Genomic DNA, 26,838 nt, shown 5'->3' on the forward strand with positions numbered 1-26,838 from the left:
TACTCCTGTGGAGTCAGGAGGAGCAGGAGTAAGAAACATTTTACTTAGCTTTTCGTCGGCGTACTCCGCCCAGCTTGTGCAGAATTTGGCAGCGGGGTCAGATGCAGGATTGGGCGGCGGGGTCAGACACTAAGCCCCCAATTAGCATATTCAAGGGGGCACACATTGACACACGGAAGTCGCCGGCTTTCCCAGTTGGCAGCTGGCGCACTTCTGGGGACAAGGGGAAGGGGCGTGGGAGACCGCCGCCTAAAATTCATCGCTGAGCACTCATTTCACGCTAAGAAATCGGGCTCGAGGCTGGCCAATTTCTCCCCCATGTTTCTACATAGTGGGATGGGTGAGGAACGGGTCAGGGAAGCTGTATGTGATAAATGAGATGTTTCACTCACATTGTTCCCACAGACCAAGCACAGTGCTCAAAATCAGGCCCGACGAGTCTTGTGGTGTGAGAGCTCATCCAAACATCAGATGGTAGGTGAAAGCGCTAATGAACTGGCGTATGCCAGTCCTAAAGTCTAGTTCTGTGCTTCCCTCTGTTTAAAGTTTAAGTATTTATTTTCATTCTGCTCTTTCATTTGGGCTTTTTGAATTTGCTTTTCAACCCAAAAGCCTTCACCAAGAATTAATGGACTGCTGACCAGGCCACTGCGCTATTAGATTTTCCTCACTGTGGATTAATATAAGAAAACATTACAGGGATAGAATCATAAAATGATACAGCACAGAAGGAGGCTATTTGGCCTGTGCCGGCTCTTTGGAAGAGCTATCCAATTAGTCCTACTCGCCTGCTTTTTCCCCATAGCCCTGCAATTTCTTTCCCTTCAAGTATTTATCCAATTCCATTTTGAAAGTTATTATTGAATCTGTTTCCACCACCCTTTCAGGCAGTGCATTCCAGACCATAACAACTCACATAAAAAAAATTCTCCTCATCTCCCCTCTTGTTCTTTTGCCAATTACCTTAAATCTGTGTTCTCTGGTTACCAACCCTTCTGCTATTGGAAACAGTTTCTCTTTATTTACTCTGTCAAAACCGTTCATGATTTTGAACACCTCTATCATATCTCCCCTTAACCTTCTCTGCTCTAAGGAGCTTCTCCAGTCTCCACATAACTGAAGTCCCTCATCCCTGGTATCATTCTAATAAATCAATTCTGCACACTCTCTAATGCCTTGACATCCTTCCTAAAGTGTGGTGCCCAGAATTGAACACAATACTCCAGCTGGGGCCTAACCAGTGATTTACAAAGATAACTTCCTTCCTTTGTACTCTATGCCTCTGCTTATAAAGCAAAGAATCCCATATACTTTTTTAACAGCCTTCTCAACTTGTCCTGCCACCGTCAAAGATTTCTGTACATACAGCCCCAAGTCTCTCTGTTCCTGCACCCCCTTTAAAATTATACCATTTAGTTTATATTGCCTCTCCTCATTCTTCCTACCAAAATTCATCACTTTACACCTCTGTGCTAAATTGCATCTGCCATGTGTCTGCCCATTTCACCTGGTCTGTCTATGTCCTCCTGAAGTCTGTTACTATCCTCCCCACTGTTTACTACATTTCCGAGTTTCATGTCATCTGCAAATTAGACCCTGTATACCCAAGTCCAGGTCATCAATATATATCAAAAAGAGTAGTGGTCCTAATACTGACCCCTGGGGAACACCACTGTATACTTCCCTCCAGTCTGAAAAACAACCATTCACCACTACTCTCTGCTTTCTGTCCCTTAGCCAATTTTGTATCCACGCTGCCATTGTCCCTTTAATCCCGTGGGCTTTAATTTTGCTAACAAGCCTATTTTGTGGTATTTTATGGATATAACAGAATAATATTTAAAAGGAAATACTGAGTGTTGAGCTATAACTCAAATTCACCAGAATGACACCGCGGCTTAGAGGGTTTAATTATGAGAACAGGTTGCATAAATTTCACTGATATTCCCGTGAGAAGATTGAGGAATGATCTGATTGAATTCGCTATTCTAACTTATATTTCCTGGTTCAGGCTCTGTGTTGCTCATTAACGATTCTTCAATCTGATTGGTTAAGAAGACACACACTTGCTTGCCCTGTTCTACACAGGTCCTAGATGCCCTGTAGAGGGCACTGCACCATTTGGAGCTCCCGTTGACCGTAACTTGCCCTGCAAAACCCCATAGACTATCTATGGGCAAGTGCAAGTCTAACGAACGCCTGCTGCCGTTCGTCCGCTGCTCACAGCAAAATCCGGCTGGTAAGAGATGGGTCTGTGTAGTGGTTCCATATGCGATGCATTCTCAGTCACTACTGGGTATCAGGAGGAATCAGTGAGTGGAGCAGTTGCAGAGACCCAGTAGAAGAGCACTTGCCTGCTCTTTCAGCCAGGGAATGGTTCCCAGTGAGGGCAACCTTCAGAGTGGGTGAAAATAAAATGGGAAATCATGAGAAACATTATGTGACTTCAATGACAACGGTCCCTTACCTCCCATTTGGTCTCTTCAAGTCTGGGCAGAAGCTCGAACTGCTCTTTTTTAAAAGTCATACATTTTTTCTCCAGTTCTTCTCTCTGTTGCAGAAGCTGCCCAATATCCTCCTGCAGTTTCTTCTTCTCTTGTTGGAGCTTGAAGATCTGAAGCTGTAATGCCTGCTGGGCTCTCTGTGCCTTCTTGGACACCTGCTGCAGCTTGTTTGCATAATTCTGTTTCAGGTCCTCCATCTCCCGCTCCCATATCTTCTGCTTCTCCTCAAAGACTTGCACTATTGCTGCTTCACTCTTGTCGAGGCTTCTTCTCATTTGGATAACCTCCTGTTCCTTCTCCCATAACCTGTCTTCAAGGTCCTGAATGATATCATCGTTAGATGGCGAGTGATATGTTAGTGTTTCGTGCATATGATTGAGTTTGTTGAAAGAGGCCACGCTTTTACTGGAAGACCGTCCACTGTCGGAGGTAGATATTCCATTGTATCCCAGCATTCCCCTCTCCGCGTATGATGTTCCGATACGATTGATGTGGCTTGTAGAAGCACTCATTGGCCCAATGTGCTGGCTGGAGCCCGTTCCATATGTAGGAAGGCTGGTTAGTGAGTTGCGGCCAGAATCGGACATACCTCCACTGTGGTTTATAGTCCTACTGTGGCCTGCCTTGTCCAATCCAACTCTCCCACCTGAAGGGCTGTTGCTACTGGTATGAGCGTTAAGGCTTTTCCTACTGTCCGTAATCCCATTGCTTTGCGGCGGGCAGAGATTCTGCATGGAGTGATAGTTTTTGGGAACAACTGGCTTGAAAGCCGAGGGCCTAATCAATGACTCGCTGTTCTATAGAGGAAGAATAGACACATCATTACTTTTCGTCATTAACAACTGATTGAGCCAGTTCATCTTGAGCACATCGTGGTCCTACACCCCTGACATTTAGTTTGTATTTACACTATAGTGCCAATTTTAGAAATTGCATTGCTGGTGTCTAGCCTCAACCACCTTGCCATAATGGCAAACTTAACTCTAACGGGAGAAAATCATGGCCCAGGCTCCTCTGCAATACTACAATGCAATCCATACAAGTCTAGCATCAGCATTCAAGTCTTCCCTTCGCACCAATGCTAAACTCTTGTAGTAGATATGCGGAATTAGGGTCTGACCCGACTCTGAAGTGAAGTGGAGTGAGACTCCAGTTGGCTCGGTGTCAGATTGGACCCTATCTGCATTCAGGTTGAATTTACACTGTAACTGTACCCAGAGCTTACAAGGAAAATGCTCCCACTTTCCAACGTGCATTCAAATAATGAATGTAACATTATTTAGGAACAGGAAAGGGCTATTAGGCCAAACATGCCAACTCACCAGTCTAGCAAAAAGCTGATCATCAGCTTCAAAAAGCTACCAGCTCAAAACAGCCCTGAATATAGGCCTCATGAGACGTGATGGGAAGGGGGTTAGACTGAAAGTGTAGTGGGAGACAGAATTCTCATAACTTAAGCTGTAAGTATGCCCTTATGACTTCAGTCGTTTTTAATCACACTGCACAAAGCGTAGCTTGCAGCCGTATGATTTAGAAATGACCAAATTGTGATGTGAGTGCTGAAGGCATGAGATTTATTTTCTAGCCGGGAGAATGGAGACTTCCCTTCCCCTCCCACTGTAAATGTAGAACTTTTGACTCCTGATTTGATGCGTTTATGGGCAGCTTGGAGCCTATTGTAATTATGAGTGTAAATCTTGGTGTTATTTTTTTTAAAATTAAATAAAACTCAACACCACTCCATCCCCACTCCCCATTTTCTTGCTGAACCACAGCAATTCCACAAGTGCACTGACAGGAATGCTGAAATAAAGCTAGTTAATGCATTCACACCAGAGAATGCTCCTTGTTTCAAAAAAAAAGCTGCAACTTGCCTCAAAGAAAATAAACCTTCACATAAAACAACACAGGCATGCCTCGGAAAGTTCATTTGAGGAGAATGAAAATCTTTTAAAAGCTGCATTTTAGCAGGTTATTTGTTATATATAACATCTTTGGGGACAAACATTTTAAACACGCGCACCGGGAATTTCCTCGGGTGTGTTCCTGGGGCTTCCGCCAATCTTCCACCGAAGTTACAGCGAACAGGGCAATTCCCGGATATAAACACCGTTTTAACCGTGACTCAGCGAAACCAGCGGCTCTATCGACATTTTGTGCCTCAGGTTTGTGTGCAATGAACGATGGGGGAATGTCCAGCCAGTCCCACCCTCCAAGCGTCCTGGTTCTGGCAGCCTGCAGTCCCAACTCTCCGGCTGATCTGATATGTTCTGACTGGTTCTAATTCCACCTTCCAAATGATCTGACTAGTTAATACTCCAATCCCAGTGAGAAAAAAAAGCTGATTTTGCTTGTGAAACATAGACGAGCTGACACATGGATTGAAACATCGACAGTTAGCTTAAAAAGTTGACAGTTGGCATGTATGAGCCAGTACCCTATCCATCAATCTCAGCTTCCTACTGACTGGTTTCTCCACATCTTCTCAAGGCATGCCCCTCAATCCCCCTTCCCTCTCCATAGGGCTATCTAATTGCCTCTTAAACCCATTTGTACTGTTGATTGCAGTGGCTTTCTCTGGTAACATTGCAGAAAATTGACATTGGGGCCTTGATTTTCCAGATGGGTATGAGCCCGACTATAAGTGGGACTGAGTGCGATTCATGCCGGTCCAACATGCAGAGCACTGACCACACCATAAGTTCTGGTGCCAGTCTCATGCCTCCGCTCCAGGTGTACAAATCACCTCTGATTCGAAGCTCACCTATTGAGGGTGGGGAATAGGGTGCAGCTGCCGGATTTAAAGGCCTGCAGCAGTTTGAGGGGGCAAGCGTTATTACTTGACGATCGACGGCACAGCAGCATCTGAGAAAATATGCCCAGAGGGAGTGCAGGGAGGCCTGAGAATGGACAGGTTTTCCGACGGGGCCATAAAAGTCCTGCTCGCTGTTGAAGTTGGGCAAAGGAAGGGCCATCTTCGTCACGGACAAACACAGGTAGCCAAGGGAGAGCTACCTGGGGGAATGAGAGCAGACTGCCACATCCATCACTGCCAACTCCACGCACGTGACAATAGTGCAGGAAAAGTTGAATGATCTTTCCAGATCAGGCAAGTTAAGGGAAACCACTCAGGCCTTCCATTAGTGTATTTGTACCAAACATGTCTGCCACTCCTCAGATTCTCTTAAAGTACTTTAAGTCCATACCATGAATCCTTGAAGAGATTTACTAGAATGATACCAGGGCTGAGGGACTTCTGTTATAGAATCATAGAATCATAGGAGCAAGAGTAGGCCATTCGGCCCTTCGGGCCTGCTCCGCCATTCAAAATGATCATGGCTGATCGTCTAACTCAGTACCCCGTTCCCGCTCTCTCCTCACATCCCTTGATCCCTGGAGAGACTAGAGAAACTGGGACTGTTCTCCTTAGAACAGAGAAGGCTAAGGGGAGATTTAATAGAGGTGTTCAAATTATGGAGGGTTTTGCTAAGAGTAAATAAGGAGACACTGTTTCCTCTGGCAGGAGAGTCAGTAACCAGAGGACAAAGATTTAAGATAATTGGCAAATGAACAAGAGGGGAGGTGAGGAGAAATCTTTTTATGTAGCGAGTTGTTATGATCTGGAATACACTGCCTGAAAGGGTGGTGAAAGTAGATTCAATAGTAATGTTCAAAAGGCAATTGGATAAATACTTGAAAAGGAAACATTTGCAGAACTATGGGGAAAGAGCAGAGGAGTGGGACTAATTGGATAGCTCTTTCAAAGAGCTGACACAGGCACGATGGGCTGAATGGCCTCATACGAACATACGAGTTAAGAGCAGGAGTAGGCCATTTGGCCCCTCGAGCCTGCTCTGCCACTTGATAAGATCATGGCTGATCTGATTGTGACCTCAGCCCTACTTTCCTGTCTACCTACGATAACCTTTGACTCCCTTGTTAATCAGGAATCTATCTAACTCAGCCTTAAAAATATTCAATGACCCTGCCTCCACCATTCTCTGGGGAAGGGAGTTCCACTGACTCACAACCCTCTGAGACAAAGAATTTCTCCTCCGTCTTAAATGGGAGACCCATTATTTTTAAACTGTGGCCCCTAGTTCCAGTCTCTCCCACAAGGAGAAACATCCTCTCAGCATCTACACCTTCAAGTCCCCTCAGAATCTTATATGTTTCAATAAGATCACCTCTCATTCTTCTAAACTCTAATGTATACAGGCCCAACTTGTCCAACCTTTCCCCATAGATAACCCCCACATCCCACTCCTTCTGAGCTGTATGATTCTATGTGCTCTTTACATCAACTGGATAAGTTTTTTAAAAAATTCGTTCATGGGATGTGGGCGTCGCTGGTGAGGCCAGCATTTATTGCCCATCCCTAATACTTGAACGGAAAAAATTTGCAGGGCTACGGGGATAGGGCGGGGGAGCGGGACTAACTGGATTGCTCTTGCATAGAGCTGGCATGAACTCGATGGACCAAATGGCCTCCTTCCTTCCTGTAACCTTTGTATGATCCTATGACATCAAGCTTTCACCTGGAACTGTTCCTTTACTCACATCCTCAACATTCATTCAGTGCACAAAGAAGCCTACCATGCAATAAAGCTGCCTGTTGCGTGCACTAACCATCACACCTGTTATTGTCTGCATGCTGACAGTTGGGTATTATGGTTTAACGTCCCATTTGAAAGACGACACCTCCGACAATGCAGCACTCCTCAGTAATGCACTGAAGAGTCAGCCTAGTTTTAGTGCTCAAGTCTCTGGAGTGGGGCTTGAACCCACAACCTTGTGACTCAGAAAGCAAGAGCACTACCACTGAGTCAAGGCTGACATCAAGACAGCATTGTAGTCTGTCTTCTTCTTACTCTAGATATGTGCGAGGAAAAAGAGCCAGTAAGAAATGTAAAAGCTACTGTTTGCCAAGCTCCTGTTGTCAGGGACAGATGTACCAATGCACATCAGATGTGACCCTTGGGATCCCTGTCCCCTCCTATAGCTGCTTAAGCACTGAGTGATTAATATCCTACATCAGCAGCAACAGCTTCAGCTAAACTTAGTACAACATCTCCCAGGAGAGGGGGCTGCTTCCATCTATTTGATATTTGACATCTGATGAAAAAAAAAGGTTCATGAATATCAAATTTATACTGTTCGAGTAGGGGTTTCTTGCTTTGCATGAAACCACACAGAGATTTAATGTGGCGCGATTGTGGAATTATCATCTCAATTTGAATTTCAGTCAGCTCAGGTTTAGTTCATGGATATTTAAAACATTCAAACTTTGAATCAGAATTGAGCAATTCAAGTATTTTATGAAGAGATTATAATGGAATGTGTTACAGAAGTCCCGAATCTAACGATTCACCCTTTGTGTACCAACATTTTCTGTGCTGTTTAACTCCCCATTCCAATTAAGTTCTGCCCATTTTAAATTTATCGTTCACCCAACCCCCCTTTCCTCTTTTTGTTTCTGTGCATCATGTAACAGAGCAAGCAGGTGACCCTTTTCTAGGTCTCTGCCCTGGCAGTTCTTCAATTGGCCACGGGGAGGTGCACTTGAGCAGTCCAGTTTGGGTCAATCTAACAAATTTCCCACCCTCTGGGCTTGACTAGCCTGGTTCCACTCAGTGCCCCTTTATGGTCGTAATGGCACATAGGGAAATCACAGGTGTAGCCATATGCCATGGTGATAGCCGTGGCTCAGTGGGTAGCACTCTTGCCTCTGAGTCAGCAGGTTGTGGGTTCAAGTCCTACTCCAGAGATTTGTAGCACAAAATCCAGGCTGATACTCCAGTGCAGTACTGAGGGAGTGTTGCAGTGTGGTCTTTTGGGTGAGACATTAAACCGAGGCCCCATCTTCCCTCTCAGGTGGATGTAAAAGATGCCATAGTGCTATTTTGAAGAAAAGCAGGGCAGTTCTCCCCAATGTCCTGGTCAATATTTATCCCTCAACTAACATCATTAAAACAGATGATCTGGTCATTATCACACTGCTGTTTGTGGGAACTTGCTATGTGTTTTCCAGTTGGCTGCCACGTTTCCTACATTACAACAGTCACCACACTTCACACGGACTTAATTGGCTGTAAAGCGCTTTGGGACGTTCTGAGGTTATGAAAGGCACTATATAAATGCAAGTCTTTCTTTTATGCCATCCAACTCATTGACATGGGGTTTTGGAATGCCAGTATCCTGCAAAACCCTGCTGGGCAGATTGCATTTAAAAGCTCTGTTGATGGAATTTCCCTCCCCTCTCCCACCTGCACCACTGGAACAGCAATGAGGGGACACACCTGCAACAAATAATTAAAGTTGGAAGTCTTTAATCTGAACATCACTTGTCCAAACTAACTAGTTAACTAGACTGGCACTCAATTAATTAATTATGCTATATATTGGTTTGTGGTGAATTAATTTCACTTAACACAACACATACCTGGAAATCATTCAATGATCTGAACAGGATTGCTTCAGGCAAACAGCGACAGACTCTTGTTATCAAAGCTCTTGGATTCGCTTCTGAATTTATCAGCTCTGCGATTGTTCCCTTCGCACCGTAGGCAGCTTTCCGAGCTGGCAGATCACCAGAGACACGGGGGGTAATTTAAACCTAACTCGCCGGGCGGGAAACCCAAGGGATCAGGTAGAACACTGGTTTTACACCCAGCCCAGTATTACTCTCCGTTGACTTCAACAGAGAGTAAATCAGGCAGGGTGTAAAATCAGCATTGCACCCAATCTCCTCAGTTTCCCGGTGGGCGGGTTTGGTTGAAATTGCCCCCACAGACTCTGCTTTACTCACCTATTCCCTCTCTCCTGTCACTAGTTCACCCTCTAACCCAACAAATTTTCCCTGACTTGATAGAGCAAAAAAAAATGAATTTAAGAAATATTTTGAAGCAACTGCCCTCGTGCGCTAGCAACAGGGGATTGTGTGTGCATCATGGATTGCCAAATATTTCAACCAATTTTCCCAGTTGCAGAAGACTCCACCTACAGATGAGTTTACTATCTATACAGGAGAGAGCGGGAGGATGCTTGACAGTCATGCTTTTATTTACCGCCTCTGCTTTCAGTTTTAAGGCTATTTCTATTGATGGTGGCACCGAGGTTCTATTGGAACTCCAGTGCGTGCCAGTGTTGTGTGGAATCCACGATATGGTTTCCGGGGAGTCGGAAGCATTGTCAACACCATGTTTACCGTAGAAACAAGCCTCTAGTTCCAGCAGTTGTGTCAGTAGCTGATTCAGACTGTAAATCAATCTCCAAACAATGAACCTGTGGCTGATTTGCATTTAGTCACATGGTCAGCAATTAATAACTGCATTCAAACTATTCCATAGATGCTGTTAAACCTGTCAGACAAGAGATTTTTCAAGCCCTGCATTCCATACATGACACGGGTTGCATAATTTCCTTGTCTGACAATAAAACAGGTAAATTATTAGAGCTCTTTGTGTAGCTATTGGGAGGAGCTTGTTGAATGTCCTCATGGTGAAACTAGGCTAAATGTATTATTCATTATCACTCCCACTAGTGTGACAATAGCTAGAACATTGTAGTGATGCATGGCTGAGTTCCCGATACGAGGTCCTGGTGGGTAAGGCTTCGTGACAGGAACAGTAAAGATGAACAGTTACCTCGCTGTCTCCATTACTAAGCTGTGATCAGTCAATCCACAGGGTTCTGCTGACGCTTCAAATTCTACTTCATTCACATCCCATTAGACTATTAATTTAAGAACATACAAAAGCAAAGAACGAGAAAGGGCGTTCAGTCCATTAAAACCCTTTCCCTCCACAGACCGTGTGCAATTTGTCCTACCAAGGGAAAGTCTGTTCTATGCAACAGCCTGTGCATGAAAGCAGCAATGGTGCATAGTGCTGGCAAATTCAGGAGGGAACTGGACAAATACTGGGCAGGAAAAATGGAATGTAAAACAGTCTGCATTATAAGAGATTGAGTAGTGTGCAGTACTTTTCAAATTTTGGGACTGACCAAATGGCCTGCTGTGGCCTCTTCCGATGGTGTACCATGTTCCTATGCAATGAGGAAAAGCCATTTAACCCATCAACTTCATCCTTTCACAGATCATGCACAATCTATCCTATCCTACATAGAAACATAGAAAATAGGAGCAGGAGTAGGCCATTCGGCCCTTCGGGCCTGCTCCGCCATTCAAAATCAGCATGGCTGATCGTCTAACTCAGTACCCTGTTCCCGCTTTTTCCCCATATCCCTTGATCCCTCTAGCATTAAGAAATATATCTATTTCCTTCTTGAATACATCTAATGATTGGCCTCCACTGCCTTCTGTGATGCCCCCTCTCCTGGGCTCACCCAATCCACTTAATTTCCCAAGAGAAAGTTCTTCATAAATAGTAAAACTCCATAATAATCACCCATCTTCACATCTCTGCTATTCAACCTTGGCTGGCTACGCTTCAAAGACAGCACCAGTCTCTCACCCCAGTAACACAGGAGGGAGCCACTGGGGGTGAAATTCGTCCTGGGAGGTAACGCAAAATGGGCAATAGCAAATCGGCCACCTGTTTCACACTCCGCTCAATTTTCATTTCCATTGACTTTGAAAAGAAAATCGGGCGGCATGTAAAACGGGCGACGTGTAAAATGGGCTGCGTGTAAAACGGGCTGCGTGTAAAACGGGCGACGTGTAAAATCGGGCGGTGTGTATAACGGGCGGTATGTAAAATGGGCGACATGTAAAATGGGCGACATGTAAAATGGGCGGCATGTAAAATTGGGCGGTGTGTATAACGGGCTGCGTGTAAAATTGGGCAGTGTGTATAACGGGCTGCGTGTAAAATTGGGCGGTGTGTATAACGGGCGGTGTGTAAAATTGGGCGGTGTGTATAATAGGCTGCGTGTATAACGGGCTGTGTGTAAAATTGGGCGGTGTGTATAACGGGCTGCGTGTAAAATTGGGCAGTGTGTATAACGGGCTGCGTGTAAAATTGGGCGGTGTGTATAACGGGCGGTGTGTAAAATTGGGCGGTGTGTATAATAGGCTGCGTGTATAACGGGCTGTGTGTAAAATTGGGCGGTGTGTATAACGGGCGGTGTGTAAAATTGGGCGGTGTGTAAAACGGGCTGCGTGTAAAATTGGGCGGTGTGTAAAACGGGCTGCGTGTAAAATTGGGCGGTGTGTAAAACGGGCTACGTGTAAAATTGGGCGGTGTGTAAAATTGGGCGGTGTGTATAGCAGGCTGCGTGTAAAATTGGGCGGCATGTAAAACGGGCTGCGTGTAAAATTGGGCGGTGTGTAAAATGGGCTGCGTGTAAAACGGGCTGTCGATATCGCCCATTTTACATTACCTCCCAATTTCAATTTCAGTTATGAAACATATATTTTTTCCACGATCAGTACTGCAAAAAATGTATTTTGGCATGCTGCAGTTTTTAGAACGTGAAAGCTAAATTTCCATATCTCATCTTTTAAAAAAGGCAACATTAATCATAGATTGCCTCATAAATTTAAGAATTATGTCATTACTATTTCACGCCCATTGTGTCCTGTGGAATGTTTGATTGTCTCAGACTGCACTTATCCCTATACCTTGCACACAGATATTCAACTCACAGTCCAAGTTTAATCATTTAATGAATGTAATCAACAGCATCAAATGCAATTTGCTGGGGCTCTGTTTTCATATCTCCAAACTCTAAGGTGGGGGTGGGGGGGAGGAAGTTTCTTCTAATTCAGATCAGCATTTGGATGCACTGCAATGTAAATGCAAAGGAAGGTGGGGGTGTTCCAGACTAGTGGACAGGTAACCATGTCTCATGGTGTCATTTTATTCAAATCATTGGGCATCGCTGAATGAATGTTCAATTTGCTTTGGGTGTAACTGCCAAAATACCATGAGGGGTCTAACATGGCACAGCACTGATAAGGCTCCCCGCCACCAGGTGCAAACGGTAAGGAGAAGACTATTTCAAAGGAAAGTGATAAAGGATTTGGACAGCTGAAACATCAAAGCCATTACCATACTCTGTGAACTATTCTGCATTTAGCGCTCTAAGTTATGAACAGAGACTCATTTTCATAACACAAAAAAAGATTAAGGGAGATGATAATCCAGGTTTTTAAAATTCCAAGAATGAATAGCACAGTTCCAACTATGGGCAGACATCTAGAGAATATGACATGGGCAAAACAAATACTAGCATTAAGCAGGACTTCAGATGAGTACCACTCCCTCCTACTGATCTGTGAATATAAGCAACAGACTCCCAAATGGTACAGTTAGTATCGTGTTGATGAATGGATTTTAAAGAAGGATCTGGATGGATATTTAGTTAGTTTGGGGTGAGGGATATATGGGCAGACAACAAGTGATCAAACACTGGTGACACCCAAGCTGACGGGGCCATGAAAATATCTTGCCAAGGAAGGCAGCTGAGCTAGAATGTAAGATTAGATAGGATTCTATACATTTGAATGTTCATTGGCCTACATTGGCTCCTGGTCCCCAAACACCTCAATTTTAAAATTCTCATTCTCATGTTCAAATCCCTCCATGGCCTCGCCCCTCCCTATCTCTGTAACCTCCTCCAGCCCTACAACCCTCCAAGAACTTTGTGATCCTCCAATTCTGACCTCTTGCACGTCCCCGACTTCCTTCGCCCCACCATTGGCGGCTGTGCCTTCGGCTATCTTGGCCCTAAACTCTGATATTCCCTCCCTAAACCTCTCAACCTCTCCACCTCTTTCTCCTCCATTAAAACAATCCTTAAAATCTACCTCTTTGTTCAAGTTTTTGGTCACCTGTCCGAATGTCTCCTCCTTTGGCTCGATGTCAATTTTTGTCTGATTAAACTCTTGTGAAGCACTTTGGGACATTTTACTACATTAAAGGTGCTATATAAATGCAAGTTGTTGTGATTGATATAGCCATGTTCCAGCATCTAATTAAAGCTGGCACGTAGCACTCAGGCATGAATCAAATACACCGGCACCTGATTCTATGCCAGCTCCAAGAAAGGGTGAATTATGGATTCAGGTACATCCCTCACTTGGTGCAATAGTTAAGATTCCATTACGAGTCGAATGATTACTTAGGGATGTTCACTGCTTCCTATTATTTTCCCTCTTTGCTCTCTTTTCTTCCATCTGTATGTCAATGTGGGGACTAATAACATGAAAATACACTTACTTAAGCTTTGCACACATGTACCATTCTGTAAATGGAAGATAAATTAGTAGGTAAATATATGACTTCAAGCAATTGTGCAGTATCCTAGTAACAGTATCCCGGGTCTTCTAACAAGCACAAGGAGCAGCCTTGCGCCCGTGTAGGATTCGAATTGTAAACTCCCATTCTGCAGGAGGACACATCCGTTACCGGGCATACTACACCTTGGTGGCTTCCTTCCAATGAGGTGTTGGGAGCTTCCTTTATGGACCTCTGATGGAACCACTAACCTTGCTGAGAACTAGGCTCCTAAATCAGGAAGGTGACTTTTTTTCCCATCACAGTATGGTGAGTTGTCCAACAATGTCCAGTAATCTGCTCAAAAGAAATGGAATTGCCCCTGCTGTGGACAGATGTCAACTGTAAAATCGCCTCATTAACTTCGTCCTGACTGAGAGTTCATGCACCAGATATTCCAGATTAATTGGAGCTCAAAATTATCCCCATCACTCAGAAATGACCCAGCTCTCTCTGATTGATCATTTTAAGCCCACAGACCAAAAAGGTATTGTTTTTTTTAACCCATATTTCAGCAACAACCTACACTCTGAACATCTTAAAGCACAGCAGAGTATTTTGATTGATTGCAGGATGGATAACTCATTCCTGTTCCCCACTGTTCAAATCTGAATCAGGCCTGTGGTTGCTCTATCGAAACGGACAGGTTTATCGGCCTAATGGCCTCTGCCTGTTCCTAAAATTTTCTTTGTTTTTTTTTATTCGTTCATGGGATGTGGGCGTTGCTGGCAAGGCCAGCATTTATTCCCTAATTGCCCTTGAGAAGGTGGTGGTGAGCCGCCTTCTTGAACCACAGCAGTCCGTGTGGTGAAGGTTCTCCCACAGTGCTGTTAGGTAGGGAATTCCAGGATTTTGAACCAGCGATGATGAAGGAACGGCGATATATTTCCAAGTCGGGATGGTGTGTGTGACTTGGAGGGGAACATGCAGGTGGTGGTGTTCCCATGTGCCTGCTGCCCTTGTCCTTCTAGGTGGTAGAGGTCGCGGGTTTGGGAGGTGCTGTCGAAGAAGCCTTGGCGAGTTGCTGCAGTGCATCCTGTGGATGGTACACACTGCAGCCACTATGTGCCGGTGGTGGAGGGAATGATAGTTTATGGTGGTGGATGGGGTGCCAATCAAGCGGGCTGCTTTGTCCTGGATGGTGTCGAGCTTCTTGTGTGTTGTTGGAGCTGCACTCATCCAAGCAAGTGGAGAGTATTTCATCACACTCCTGACTTGTGCCTTGTAGATGGTGGACAGGCTTTGGGGAGTCAGGAGGTGAGTCACTCGCTGCAGAATACCCAGCCTCTGACCTGCTCTTGTAGCCACAGTATTTATGAGGCTGGTCCAGTTAAGTTTCTGGTCAATGGTGACCCCCAGGATGTTGATGGTGGGGGATTTGGTAATGCTAATGCCATTGAATGTCAAGGGGAGGTGGTTAGACTCTCTCTTGTTGGAGATGGTCATTGCCTGGCACTTGTCCGGCGCGAATGTTACTTGCCACTTATCAGTCCAAGCCTGGATGTTGTCCAGGTCTTGCTGCATGCGGGCACGGACTGCTTCATTATCTGAGGGGTTGCGAATGGAACTGAACACTGTGCAATCATCAGTGAACGTCCCCATTTCTGACCTTATGATGGAGAGAAGGTCATCGATGAAGCAGCTGAAGATGGTTGGGCCTAGGACACTGCCCTGAGGAACTCCTGCAGCAATGTCCTGGGACTGAGATGATTGGCCTCCAACAAGCACTACCATCTTCCTTTTTGCTAGGAATGACTCCAGCCACTGGAGAGTTTTCCCCCTGATTCCCATTGACTTCAATTTTACTAGGGCTCCTTGGTACCACACTCGGCCAAATGCTGCCTTGATGTCAAGGGCGGTTACTCTCACCTCACCTCTGGAATTCAGCTCTTTTGTCCATGTTTGGACCAAGGCTGTAATGAGGTCTGGAGCCGAGAGGTCCTGGCAGAACCCAACCTGAGCATCGGTGAGTAAGTGCCGCTTGATAGCACTGTCGACGATACCTTCCATCACTTTGCTGACGATTGAGAGTAGACTGATGGGGCGGTAATTGGCCGGATTGGATTTGTCCTGCTTTTTGTGGACAGGACATACCTGGGCAATTTTCTACACTGTCTGGTAGATGTCAGTGTTGTAGCTGTACTGGAACAGCTTGGCTAGAGGCGCGGCTAGTTCTGGAGCACAAGTCTTCAGCACTACAGCCAGGATGTTGCTGGGGCCCATAGCCTTTGCTGTATCCAGTGCACTCAGCCGTTTCTTGATATCACGTGGAGTGAATCGAATTGGCTGAAGACTGGCTCCTGTGATGGTGGAGATATTGGTAGGAGGCCAAGATGGATCATCTACTCGGCATTTCTGGCTGAAGATGGTTGCAAACGCTTCAGCCTTGTCTTCTGCACTCACGTGCTGGACTCTGCCGTCATTGAGGATGGGGGTGTTTACAGAGTCTTCTCCTCCCATTAGTTGTTTAACTGTCCACCACCATTCAAGACTGGATGTGGCAGAGCTTTGATCTGATCCGTTGGTTGTGGACTTGCTTAGCTCTGTCTATAGTATGTTGCTTCTACTGTTTAGCATGCATGTAGTCCTGTGTTGTAGCTTCACCAGGTTGGCACCTCATTTTTAGGTATGCCTGGTGCTGCTCCTGGCATGCTCTTCTACACTCCTCGTTAAACCATGATTGATCCCCTGGCTAGTTGGTAATGGTAGAGTGAGGAATATACTGGGCCATGAGGTTACAGATTGTGCTGGAATACAAATCTGCTGCTGATGATGACCCACAGCGCCTCATGGATGCCCAGTTTTGAGCTGCTAGATCTGTTCTGAATCTATCCCATTTAGCACGGTGGTAGTGCCACACAACACGTTGGATGGTGTCCTCAGTGCGAAGACGGGACTTCGCCTTCACGAAGACTGTGCGGTGGTCACTCCTACCAATACCTTCATGGATAGATGCATCTGCAACAGGTCGTTTGGTGAGGATGAGGTCAAATAGGTTTTTCCCTCGTGATGGTTCACTCACCACCTGCCGCAGGCCCAGTCTGGCAGCTATGTCCTTCAGGACTCGGCCAGCTCAGTCAGTCGTGGTGCTACCGAGCCACTCTTGGTGATGGACATTGAAGTCCCCCACCCAGAGTACATTCTGTGCCCTTGCTACCATCAGTGCTTCCACCAAGTGGTGCTCAACATGGAGGAGGACATGGATGCACAATATGTATTGGTGGCTGCTATTGACAGTAAAATGGAGCCAAATCTGAATAAAGCCTCTATATAAGAAATGGCTCATGTTATAGAACTAAAAGATATTAGATAGTGATTTCAAAGTTGTGGTTTTACCGTTCAAGGTCTGGTTCTAACCTGTTCATGCTTTGCTTTCACCTGAAGCTCACACCCATTACTGTCTCTATAAAATGCATGAGGACCAATTTTCCTGCAAACTATCAGGTGGGGAGTAGCTGGCAATCAAGCAGCTCTTGTCACATTTCTACTTTCAAATGCTGCATCATAAAATCAGCAATAATCTTTCACTTCTGTCACAAGGTGCTATTCACATTCATTCCACTGGTCAATTGCCATTAGCTAAGATACCTATCTCCATAATGGCCCCTCCCTATCTCTGTAACCTCCTCCAGCCCTACAATCCTCCAAGGTCTCTGCGCTCCTCCAACTCTGGCCTCTTGTGCTTTCCCGATTTCTTTCGCCCCACCATTGGCGGTCGTGCATACAGCTGTCTAGGCCCCAAGCTCTGGAATTCCCTCCCTCTCCGCCTCTCTCTCCTCCTTTGAGAAGCTCCTTAAAACCTACCTCTTTGACCAAGCTTTTGATCATCTGTCCTAATATCTCCTTATGCGGCTCGGTGTCAAATTTTGTTTGATAACGCTCCCGTGAAGTGCCTTCGGACGTTTTACTACCTTAAAGACGCCACATAAATTCAAGTTGTTTTTGCTGTACGGTAATGTAATGATTATGGTACTAGACCGGAAACCCAGAAATTGTGAGTATTGAATCCCACCGTGGCAAGTTGTGAAATGGAATTCAATAAATCTGGTAATTAAAGGCCCAAAGCAGAAAAATGATCATGAAAGCTGACAGATTGTTGTGAAAAGCCATCTGGTTCACTATTGTCCTTCAGATGCAGTCTGACCTAGACGCAACTCCAGTCTCACACTATGTGGCCTAGGAAGTCATTCAGTTGTTAGTTGGGCAATAATTACAGGGTTGCCCACACTAAGAACAAATAATAATTAAATAAAAAGGAATTTTTAGTAGCTGCAAGGAAAATATCAGGACTCAGACCTTGCACTCACCCCATTCCTGTTTTGGGCTTGGAAAATATGTTAACCATAGAATTCCTTGACTGGATCAATGGCTTCTAATTCATTTTGGGGGTATCTATTCCAATAGACTATTGCATCTTTTTTCTGAGTTGCTATGTTACACCGTTTTCCTTCGTGCTAATAGGTGCTCACCCTGCATTATTACCTGTTCCAGTTTGCCAGATACAGGCAGTATCTTCGGGGGGTTGCTTGGCTCTCTGTACTGTGGAGGCATGTTCCTCTCATTATTGTTTGTTATGTCCGTTTTAGTTCTGTCTCCCTTGCGACGGTCTCCGTTAATGTATAAAGAATTAGACATTTTCTCAGGCTTGAAACATTTCTCCTCAGTCGAGAAGCGTTTCGAGAATTCCCGGGAAGTGTACCCGTTCCTCTGCCCGTCGTGCTGCCGACCGCTGTTCTGGGCGTGACCCGTTCTGTTGTTGCCGTTCACGCTCTTCATCGCGAACTCCTGTTCGTTGGCGACGCCGCTGCCAACACTCCCCATAGTGCCCTGGGAGTAGCCAGGCTCAACGGATCTGGGAGTGAACGCAGGGTAGGTCTCACAGCCGTGGTAACTGGGCTCACTGGTTGCCGAAAGCATTTGAAGTTTTGCCATGTTGACTCAGGAACAATGGAGCAACATCAGTCAGTGGCACTGAAAGGTAAAGAGAAACGGGTGAGTGGCCACTGATACAAAAGCAGTAGATAATTTAACAATCTTAAAGGCCCTTCCCCGGTAAAACAGCAGAGCAGTGAGTTACTAACAAAGGATGGAATATAGTCAGCACAGACCTGGGATCGAAACTGGGTGCTTCCCGGTCTGCATGGCTGTCACTCACAGGATAAAACCACCAGGGGTACCTTACAAATCCACATTTTAAAACAGATGGGCAAGGAGGAGAAAGAGAGAGAGACAGAGAGAGAGATATATATACACGGTGATGTACACTTTCACTCCAGATATCCAAGAACTGATGTGTTTTCATTAAATAGGATTATAAATCATCATTTATTACTCACATATCTTCTCCACCAGAGGAGATCTGTCACCTTAGTTCTAGCTTTAGCGAGGATGCTGAGGTTTTGGAAATGGATGGGACTATCTATTTACTGTGCCCCTCCTCCCCCCTCCCCCACTATTTAATTTTAATCCCATGGTTCACATTGCGACACTCCACAGTGAACACACCGCACTGGCAGTAACCTTCTCTCTTATCGCTCTCAAGAGTTCCAATTTATTACAATTCTGCTGTCATACGATGAAATATTAGTCATAAAACTGATTTAATGAAGGTCTGGGGTAATGATCCTGCCAAAAAAAATTAAATAAATAATGGCCAAATATACCCCGCGCTGGAAGAACTGGTATAGGATTAAAATAGAACAAAGCATATTCTCCAGCCTCAGACATGGTCGGATATAAACACACCAGTCAAAGTGTTACATGTGTCGCTGACAGCTTTGCAGTGGCCCTGCCAACAATGCTCAGCAATCAACTGTCTTTGCGTACTTGAGCCCATCACGTCCCCTTCGTACTTCAGGAGCGAAATTAGGAAGCGATTTTTCACACAGAGGGTGGTAGAAACTTAGAACCCTCTTCCTCCAAAAGGCTGTGGATGTTGGGTCAATGGAACTTTCAAGACGGAGGCCGATAGATTTTTGTTGGGTGAGGGGATACGGAGCAAAGGTGGGAAAATGGAGTTGAGGTGCAGATCAGCCGTGACCCTCCGAGAGCTCCAATTCTAGCTTCTGGTGTATCCCCCACTTCTTTTGCGCCGCCATTGGCAGCCATGCCTTCAGCGGTCCAGATCCTGAGCTCTGGACTTCCTTCCCTAAACCTCTCCGCCTCTCCACCTCTCTCTCCTGCTTTAAGACGCTCCATAAAATCTACCTTTTTGGCCATGCTTTTGGTCACCTGTCCTAACGTCGCCTTCCTTGGCTCAGTGTCAATTTTTGTCTGATTGCGCTCCTGTGAAGTTTTACTACATTAAAGGTTGATGGTACTCAAAGTAGAAAAGTCACCTGGTCCAGGTGGGATGTACCGTAGGTTACTGAAGGAAGTAAGGGTGAAAATTGCAGAGGGTCTGGCCACAATCTTCCAATCCTCCTTAGATACGGGGGTGGTGTCAGGACTGGAGAATTGCAAATGTTACACCTCTGTTCAAAAAAGGGGAGAGGGATAAACCCAACCACAGCTGGAGTATGGTGTTCAATTCTGGACACCACACTTTAGGAAGGATGTCAACGCCTTAGAGAGGGTGCAGAGAAGATTTACTGGAGTGAAACCAGGGATGAGGGACTTCAGTTATGTGGAGAGACTGGAGAAACTGGGGTCGTTCTCCTCAGAGCAGAGAAGGTTAAGAGGAGATTTGATAGAAGTGTTCAAAATCATGAAGGGTTTTGATAGAGTAAATAAGGAGAAACTGTTTCCAGTGGCGGAAGGGTCAGTAAACAGAGGACACAGATTTAAGGTGATTGGCAAAAGAACCAGAGGCAACATGAGGGAAAAAAAAATTTACGCAGTGAGTTGTTATGATCTGGAATGCACAGCCTGAAAGGGTGGTGGAAGCAGATTCAATAATAACTTTCAAAAGGGAATTGGATAAATACTTGAAGGGAAAAAAAATTGCAGGGCTATGGGGAAAGAGCAGGAGAATGACCATTGTTTTCCACGATCTTTGATAGTGTTCCCTTACCCCTCTTTCCCCGAAGGTGGCAACTAATGGTAGAGTACAGTTGTATGAATGGTACTGGTCCACGGCACTCTGCTTAAGTGATCTTTTTTCACATGAGAACTGGCCAATCAATGTCACTAATGTCTGTAAGCCATTACAGGCAGGGATACACGCACGCACATGCATGCAATGTCCACCAAGAGTCATTGGATCTAAACCTGGAGCTGGAACTCTGGCTAAACTTTCCCTTTCCGAGCCCAGAGGGGCCAAGACCAATTGTAACCCCCTCGCCACCAAGCTGCTGAGATCATTTAACTTAGCACAGACTAGAGGCTGAACCTGGGATTTTACTGGTTTGTAGAGCTCAGTATCTAACCACACTGTGGATTTACCCATTGAGTGACTGGGAGAATTCACCAAGTCACACACTATCCTGATTTGGACATACATCACTGTCCCTTCATCGTTGCTGGGTCAAAATTCAGGAATTCTCTACTTAACAGCACTGCAGGTGCACCATGACCACAAAGACTGCAGCAGTTCAAGGAGAAGGCCCAACCACCACCACCTTCTCAGGGCAACTAGTCAGGGCCTTGCCAGTATTGCTGACATCATGAATCCATGAACAATTATAAAAAATATATACTTTGATCACAAAATTCATTGGTGAGTTGCTCGAGACTGACAAACCAGTAGCGACAAAGCACCCTCTGCTGCCATGTACTCTAACTTGTTCAAATAAACATGACAATCAAAAGACTCATCAACAAACTTGTTGACACTAACTAAGCAAGCTGATTCTCAACAGATTGTGGAAACAGTTCCACTGTGTGTGCATGTGTAATGTTTCTATTTATAATAAAACATCAAGGGATTTTTTCTTAAATTTCCTCCGGGAATTCAAAGCATCTGTTTTAAGAGCAGTTACGTCACTCAACAGTCATATTTTCCCCTCTCGCACTAGTCTCCCCACTGGATTCGTTCTCTGCATGCAAACAACAGGTGCTCTTTCCACCTTCCTCAACTTGACATTGTTATGTTTGATTTTAAACAAATCAGTTCACGAGTCGCACCCCACCCCTTGTATGTATCACATCACGTGTAATGGAGCTCCCAGCACAGCTCCTGAAACACAAAGCAGTGAACTTGCTGTTTAAACTTCAGTCCCACTTCTTGAACTGACATTACCTCAATCTCTATTTATCACCTCTTTAATTTGGATTATAAGCACAGAGTCATAGAACCATAGCGATTATAACACAGAAGGAAGCTGTCCGGCCCATTACGTCGGCGCTAATGTTAACTCTTCTAAACCTATTCTTCCCGCTCTTCCTCCATATACTTTATCTTTAAAAAATAAATTTCCAATTCCATCTTAAAAGACGCAACAGTCTCTGCCTCAATGGTGTCTTGTGGTGAGGCATTCCATGTTATACACAGGAGTTACAACACGGAAACAGGCCGTTCAGTATAAACCAGTCCATGTCGATGTTTACCCTCCATGTAAGCAAACTGGCCTAATCAAGTTTACTCACTCTGCTCCCGTATCCCTTCACCCCTTTTTGTTCATCCGCTTATCCAATCTAATCTTGAATTATGACATAGTTTCTGCCTCAACCATTGACCCTGGAATACAATTGCACAGCCTCACGACTCTCTGTGTGAAGAAGTTTCCTTTGCTCTTTGTTCTAAATCGCGCACATTTAATCTTGTATCTATGGCCCTCATTGTAAACCTCTCAACTAGTGGAAAGTTTGCTTATATCTACCCTGCCCCATCCTCTTTTGCCCCGTAATTTGCATTCAATCAAAAAAGGACCCAATTTTTCAAAGTTTTACTTCATATTTTTATTTCCTCATAACAGACAACATCCTAAAGAAGCTGCATTGTACCATCACAGCCTCTAAATCCTTCCTATGGTTGGAGTCCAATACTGCACTTAGCACTCTAACTGAGGTCTTATTATTAAGGTTTTTTATAGGCTTATTGTTACCTCTTAGCTTTTATATTCGTAATCTCCTCTGATAAAACCTAAAATTCCATTAGCTCTTTTTTCACAGTCTTATCGACCTGAGGTGCTGCCTTTAATGTCCTGTGAACCTGTACCGCCACATTGCTCTGCTCTTCCACAGCACTGAACCTACTTGCATTCAGTATAATTACTATTTTTTCCTCCAAAATGTATCATCTCACACTTACTGACATTGAATTCCATCTGCCACTTTTTAGTCAAATGCTCCATCTTATCAATATCCCTTTGCAGCTTCTAAGTAATGAACTATACCTCCTATTTTAGTATCAGCTGCAAATTTCGACACCACTCCCTCTAGCCCTATATCCAAATCATTGCTATATTCAATGAACAGAACAGAACAGAACCTTGTGGGACACCACTGCCCACTTCCAACCACTCTGAAAAACTGCCCTTAACTCCTGCTCTCTGCTTTCTCCCTTTTGACCAACCTTAAGTCCAGTTTGCTATCCTCCCCCTAATTCCATACCTTCTTAATCTTCTCCAGTAAAGAATTCTATGATGTTTGTCAAGCACGATCGTCCATTTCGAAATCTGTGTTGGCTTTTTCCGACTATCTTGATACTTATCTTGATACATGCTAATTTTATGCTTAATTAAAGACAGTGGCCTAGAAACTAGTTGGCATCACGCCCATTTTGCGAGCGCAAAACGGGCACCATAGCATCTGATGTGGTGGCCGGCATGCGCGTGCACATTCTGCACCTGAAGTGTGCTGCCCATCATAACAGTATAGGCAGAAAAAGAGGCGTTCAGGGCCTGCAACTGAAACAGGCATTAGGCCTTTGCATATGCAAATAAGGGACCCTACACCTGTTTCAGGCACCCTTTGCAAAACTGGTCAGTCCTGAACGCAGCTGGTGGCTTAAAGGCACCACTGGAGGCCTCCTGAATACTGACCTGAATTTGGAGCCGAGAGGAGCAGGAGTGCCGTAAGACCATTGCCAGCTTCCGCTCGGCCCCCTGCTGATCGCCTTCTCCTTCCCGATCACCACCCTCCATCCAGATCACCATCCTCCCTCCTGATCGCCTCTGCCCTCCTGTTGCTCCCCCCCGCCCCCCCCACCACCGATTGCTTTCCCTTTCTCTCGATCACTCCACTCCCTCAGGATGGGCTGCCTGATCGCCATCACTCCTGATCGCCTCCTCCTGCTCCTGATCGCCTCCTGCCTCACAAGGGGGCCTACCTGAGGGCCGCTGCTGGCGTCGCAGTGGCCTGAAATCCAAAGTCAATTCACCAGCGAGCTTTTTTTTTATTCGTTCACGGGATGTGGGCGTCGCTGGCAAGGCCGGCATTTATTGCCCATCCCTAATTGCCCTCGAGAAGGTGGTGGTGAGCAGCCTTCTTGAACCGCTGCAGTCCGTGTGGTGACGGTTCTCCCACAGTGCTGTTAGGAAGGGAGTTCCAGGATTTTGGCCCAGCGACAATGAAGGAACGGCGATATATTTCCAAGTTGGGACGGTGTGAGACTTGGAGGGGAACGTGCAGGTGGTGCTGTTCCCATGCGCCTGCTGCCCTTGTCCTTCTAGGTGGTAGAGGTCGCGGGTTTGGGAGGTGCTGTCGAAGAAGCCTTGGCGAGTTGCTGCAGTGCATCCTGTGGATGGTGCACACTGCAGCCACAGTGCGCCGGTGGTGAAGAGAGTGAATGTTTAGGGTGGTGGATGGGGTGCCAATCAAGCGGGCTGCTTTATCTTGGATGGTGTCGAGCTTCTTGAGTGTTGTTGGAGCTGCACTCATCCAGGCAAGTGGAGAGTATTCCATCACACTCCTGACTTGTGCCTTGTAGATGGTGGAAAGGCTTTGGGGAGTCATGAGGTGAGTCACTCGCCGCAGAATACCCAGCCTCTGACCTGCTCTCGTAGCCACGGTATTTATATGGCTGGTCCAGTTAAGTTTCTGGTCAATGGTGACCCCCAGGTTGTTGATAGTGGGGGATTCGGCGATGGTAATGCCGTTGAATGTCAAGGGGAGGTGGTTAGACTCTCTCTTGTTGGAGATGGTCATTGCCTGGCACTTATCTGGCGCGAATGTTACTTGCCACTTATGAGCCCAAGCCTGGATGTTGTCCAGGTCTTGCTGCATGCAGGCTCGGACTGCTTCATTATCTGAGGGGTTGCGAATGGAACTGAACACTGTGCAGTCATCAGCGAACATCCCCATTTCTGCCTGGGGAAGCCCAACATGCATCTTCAGCTTGCCAGGCTCATTTAAATGAGGCTGAGGCCCAATATCAGGTGTGCCTCAGGCCTACCTGCCCAGGCGCGGGAATATTTCCCTGCACCCAGTTCCAATCTCTAGGCATCTACCTTTTTCTCCACCACAGATGTTAAGCTAACTGGTCTACAATTAGCCGGAATAGCTGTTTCCCTTTTTAAAAATGGATATACATTAGCCACTCTCCTGTCCTCTGGCACACATCCATGCTCAATAGAGCCCTGAAATATAATTACTACGGCCTCTGCAATTTCTTTCCTCATTTCCCTCAGGAACCTAGGATATATCCTCTCAGAACCTGATACTTTGACTTCCTTCAGTCTAACTAACTTATCTAAAATGTTCCTTTTATCCAGCATTATATTGCTCATCTTGCTCTCAACCACCTAAGGATGCACCTCCTCTCTAATATCCTTCTCTTTTGTTAAGACCAGTGTGAAGTATTTATTAAATACTTCCGCCATTTTCTGATCATCATCTGCAAATTGATGATCCTCTCCTCTCAGGGATCCCTTTTCAGTTTTAACAATTCTTTTTATCTGATATGTTACTATTCCTTTTGATGTTTTGTGAGTTTTCTTCTTCGTTTGCCTCTTAGCTGTCCTTATCCTGCTCTTAATTTTTCTTATTTTCTCATGTTCTCCTTTAGCTTTTTCATTATTATTACTCTTTCAAACCTCATATGCCCTCTTCTTCAATTCTAGTTGGATCTAAATCTTATCATATTGTGGTCACTTCTCCCAATGCCAAATAACCCGCTGTGTGAAAAAAAATCTTGTAACTTCTCCATCATTCCTCTAGTGACAATGCTGACTCTAAAACCTCTTGTTAAACAGTGAAAACAAATATCCAGTTTATCCTCTCTGGACCATTCATCATTTTGAAAATCTTTATTAGATTTCTCATTAACTATAATCTGCTCCAGTGCAAAAGCCCACTTTTTCAGGCCTTTTTTGACATAATTACTGAATTATATGGTGTAAGGATAGAATCATAGATTCCATGATAAAATTAACAAACTCCAGGCAAGACACGAGATTTGAAGAAATGCTTTTTCCTCTGCAGAGCAATGAGTATGTGAAATGGACTCCCGACTAAAGCAGTTAATGCTGGGCTGATTAACACCTTTAAAAAAAGAGCTGGGTGACCATATGGTTAGAGAATGGGCCAATGGGTTACAAGGATAAGGGATAGAGATGACTGAATGCTGTGTGAAACATGATTCCTGAGCTGCTGGATTCAATGTCATGCCAAGAAAAGCAACTAGTCAAGGATGATTAAGGTGGAACTAGATATAATTGGGGCAGGGAGAGACTTTGCAGAGTCTTTCCTCAAGAGATAAAATAAATAGGGTTGAAGTCCCATGACAGGTTGGATTGTAGAGGTCTATGGGAGGAATGGACCCCGATGGATCAAATGGCTTATTCTCATTCCATGCTTTCTTATGTTATCTAATACCTCCTGCTATTTAAAGCACCAACCCACCAGTGAGATGAAGCTCCAATGTCCTATTGAACATCTATTCATGCCTGCGATTCTCTGTGCAGGCACGGTCGTGATTTTGGCCGTACCTTTGGGAAAGACCAGAAAGGCCAGGCACTTTCTCGCCGGTGATGGAAATCACACTGAGGGAGAGGGAAGGGGGTTCTCTCACATCGTCTAGTGGCTAGTTACACAGTTGTCTGTCTTCTTTCTCAAACTAGTGAATGGGAATGCCAGGTTGAGGGCCTAGAGGGGTCTAAGGAGCCAATAGCCTCCCTGTGCCAACCATTTGATTTTCACAATTTCAGCTGACACACTGTGATGGTGAAGGAAACTATCATTGCACTGATAACCAGAGGCTGTGTAGGCTTGTG

The 26,838-nt window shown here is 45.2% G+C and overlaps 1 protein-coding gene across 2 annotated transcripts in view; it reads right to left on the reverse strand.

Annotated features, from left to right (window-relative positions):
* Positions 1-26,838, reverse strand: part of LOC137320377 (leucine zipper putative tumor suppressor 3-like) — a 61,377-nt gene that overhangs the window by 10,489 nt on the left and 24,050 nt on the right. For both annotated transcript variants that reach the window (XM_067982088.1, XM_067982080.1), the window contains exons 2-3: positions 18,227-18,715; positions 2,468-3,301 (exon numbers count right to left, since the gene is read on the reverse strand). In XM_067982088.1, the coding sequence (XP_067838189.1) occupies positions 2,468-3,301; positions 18,227-18,676 (1,284 nt within the window). In that variant the 5' untranslated portion in view covers positions 18,677-18,715. The remainder of the gene's footprint in view (positions 1-2,467; positions 3,302-18,226; positions 18,716-26,838) is intronic.

The sequence above is a fragment of the Heptranchias perlo genome, chromosome 1, assembly GCF_035084215.1.
Source record: "Heptranchias perlo isolate sHepPer1 chromosome 1, sHepPer1.hap1, whole genome shotgun sequence".
Taxonomy (NCBI): Eukaryota; Metazoa; Chordata; class Chondrichthyes; order Hexanchiformes; family Hexanchidae; genus Heptranchias; species Heptranchias perlo.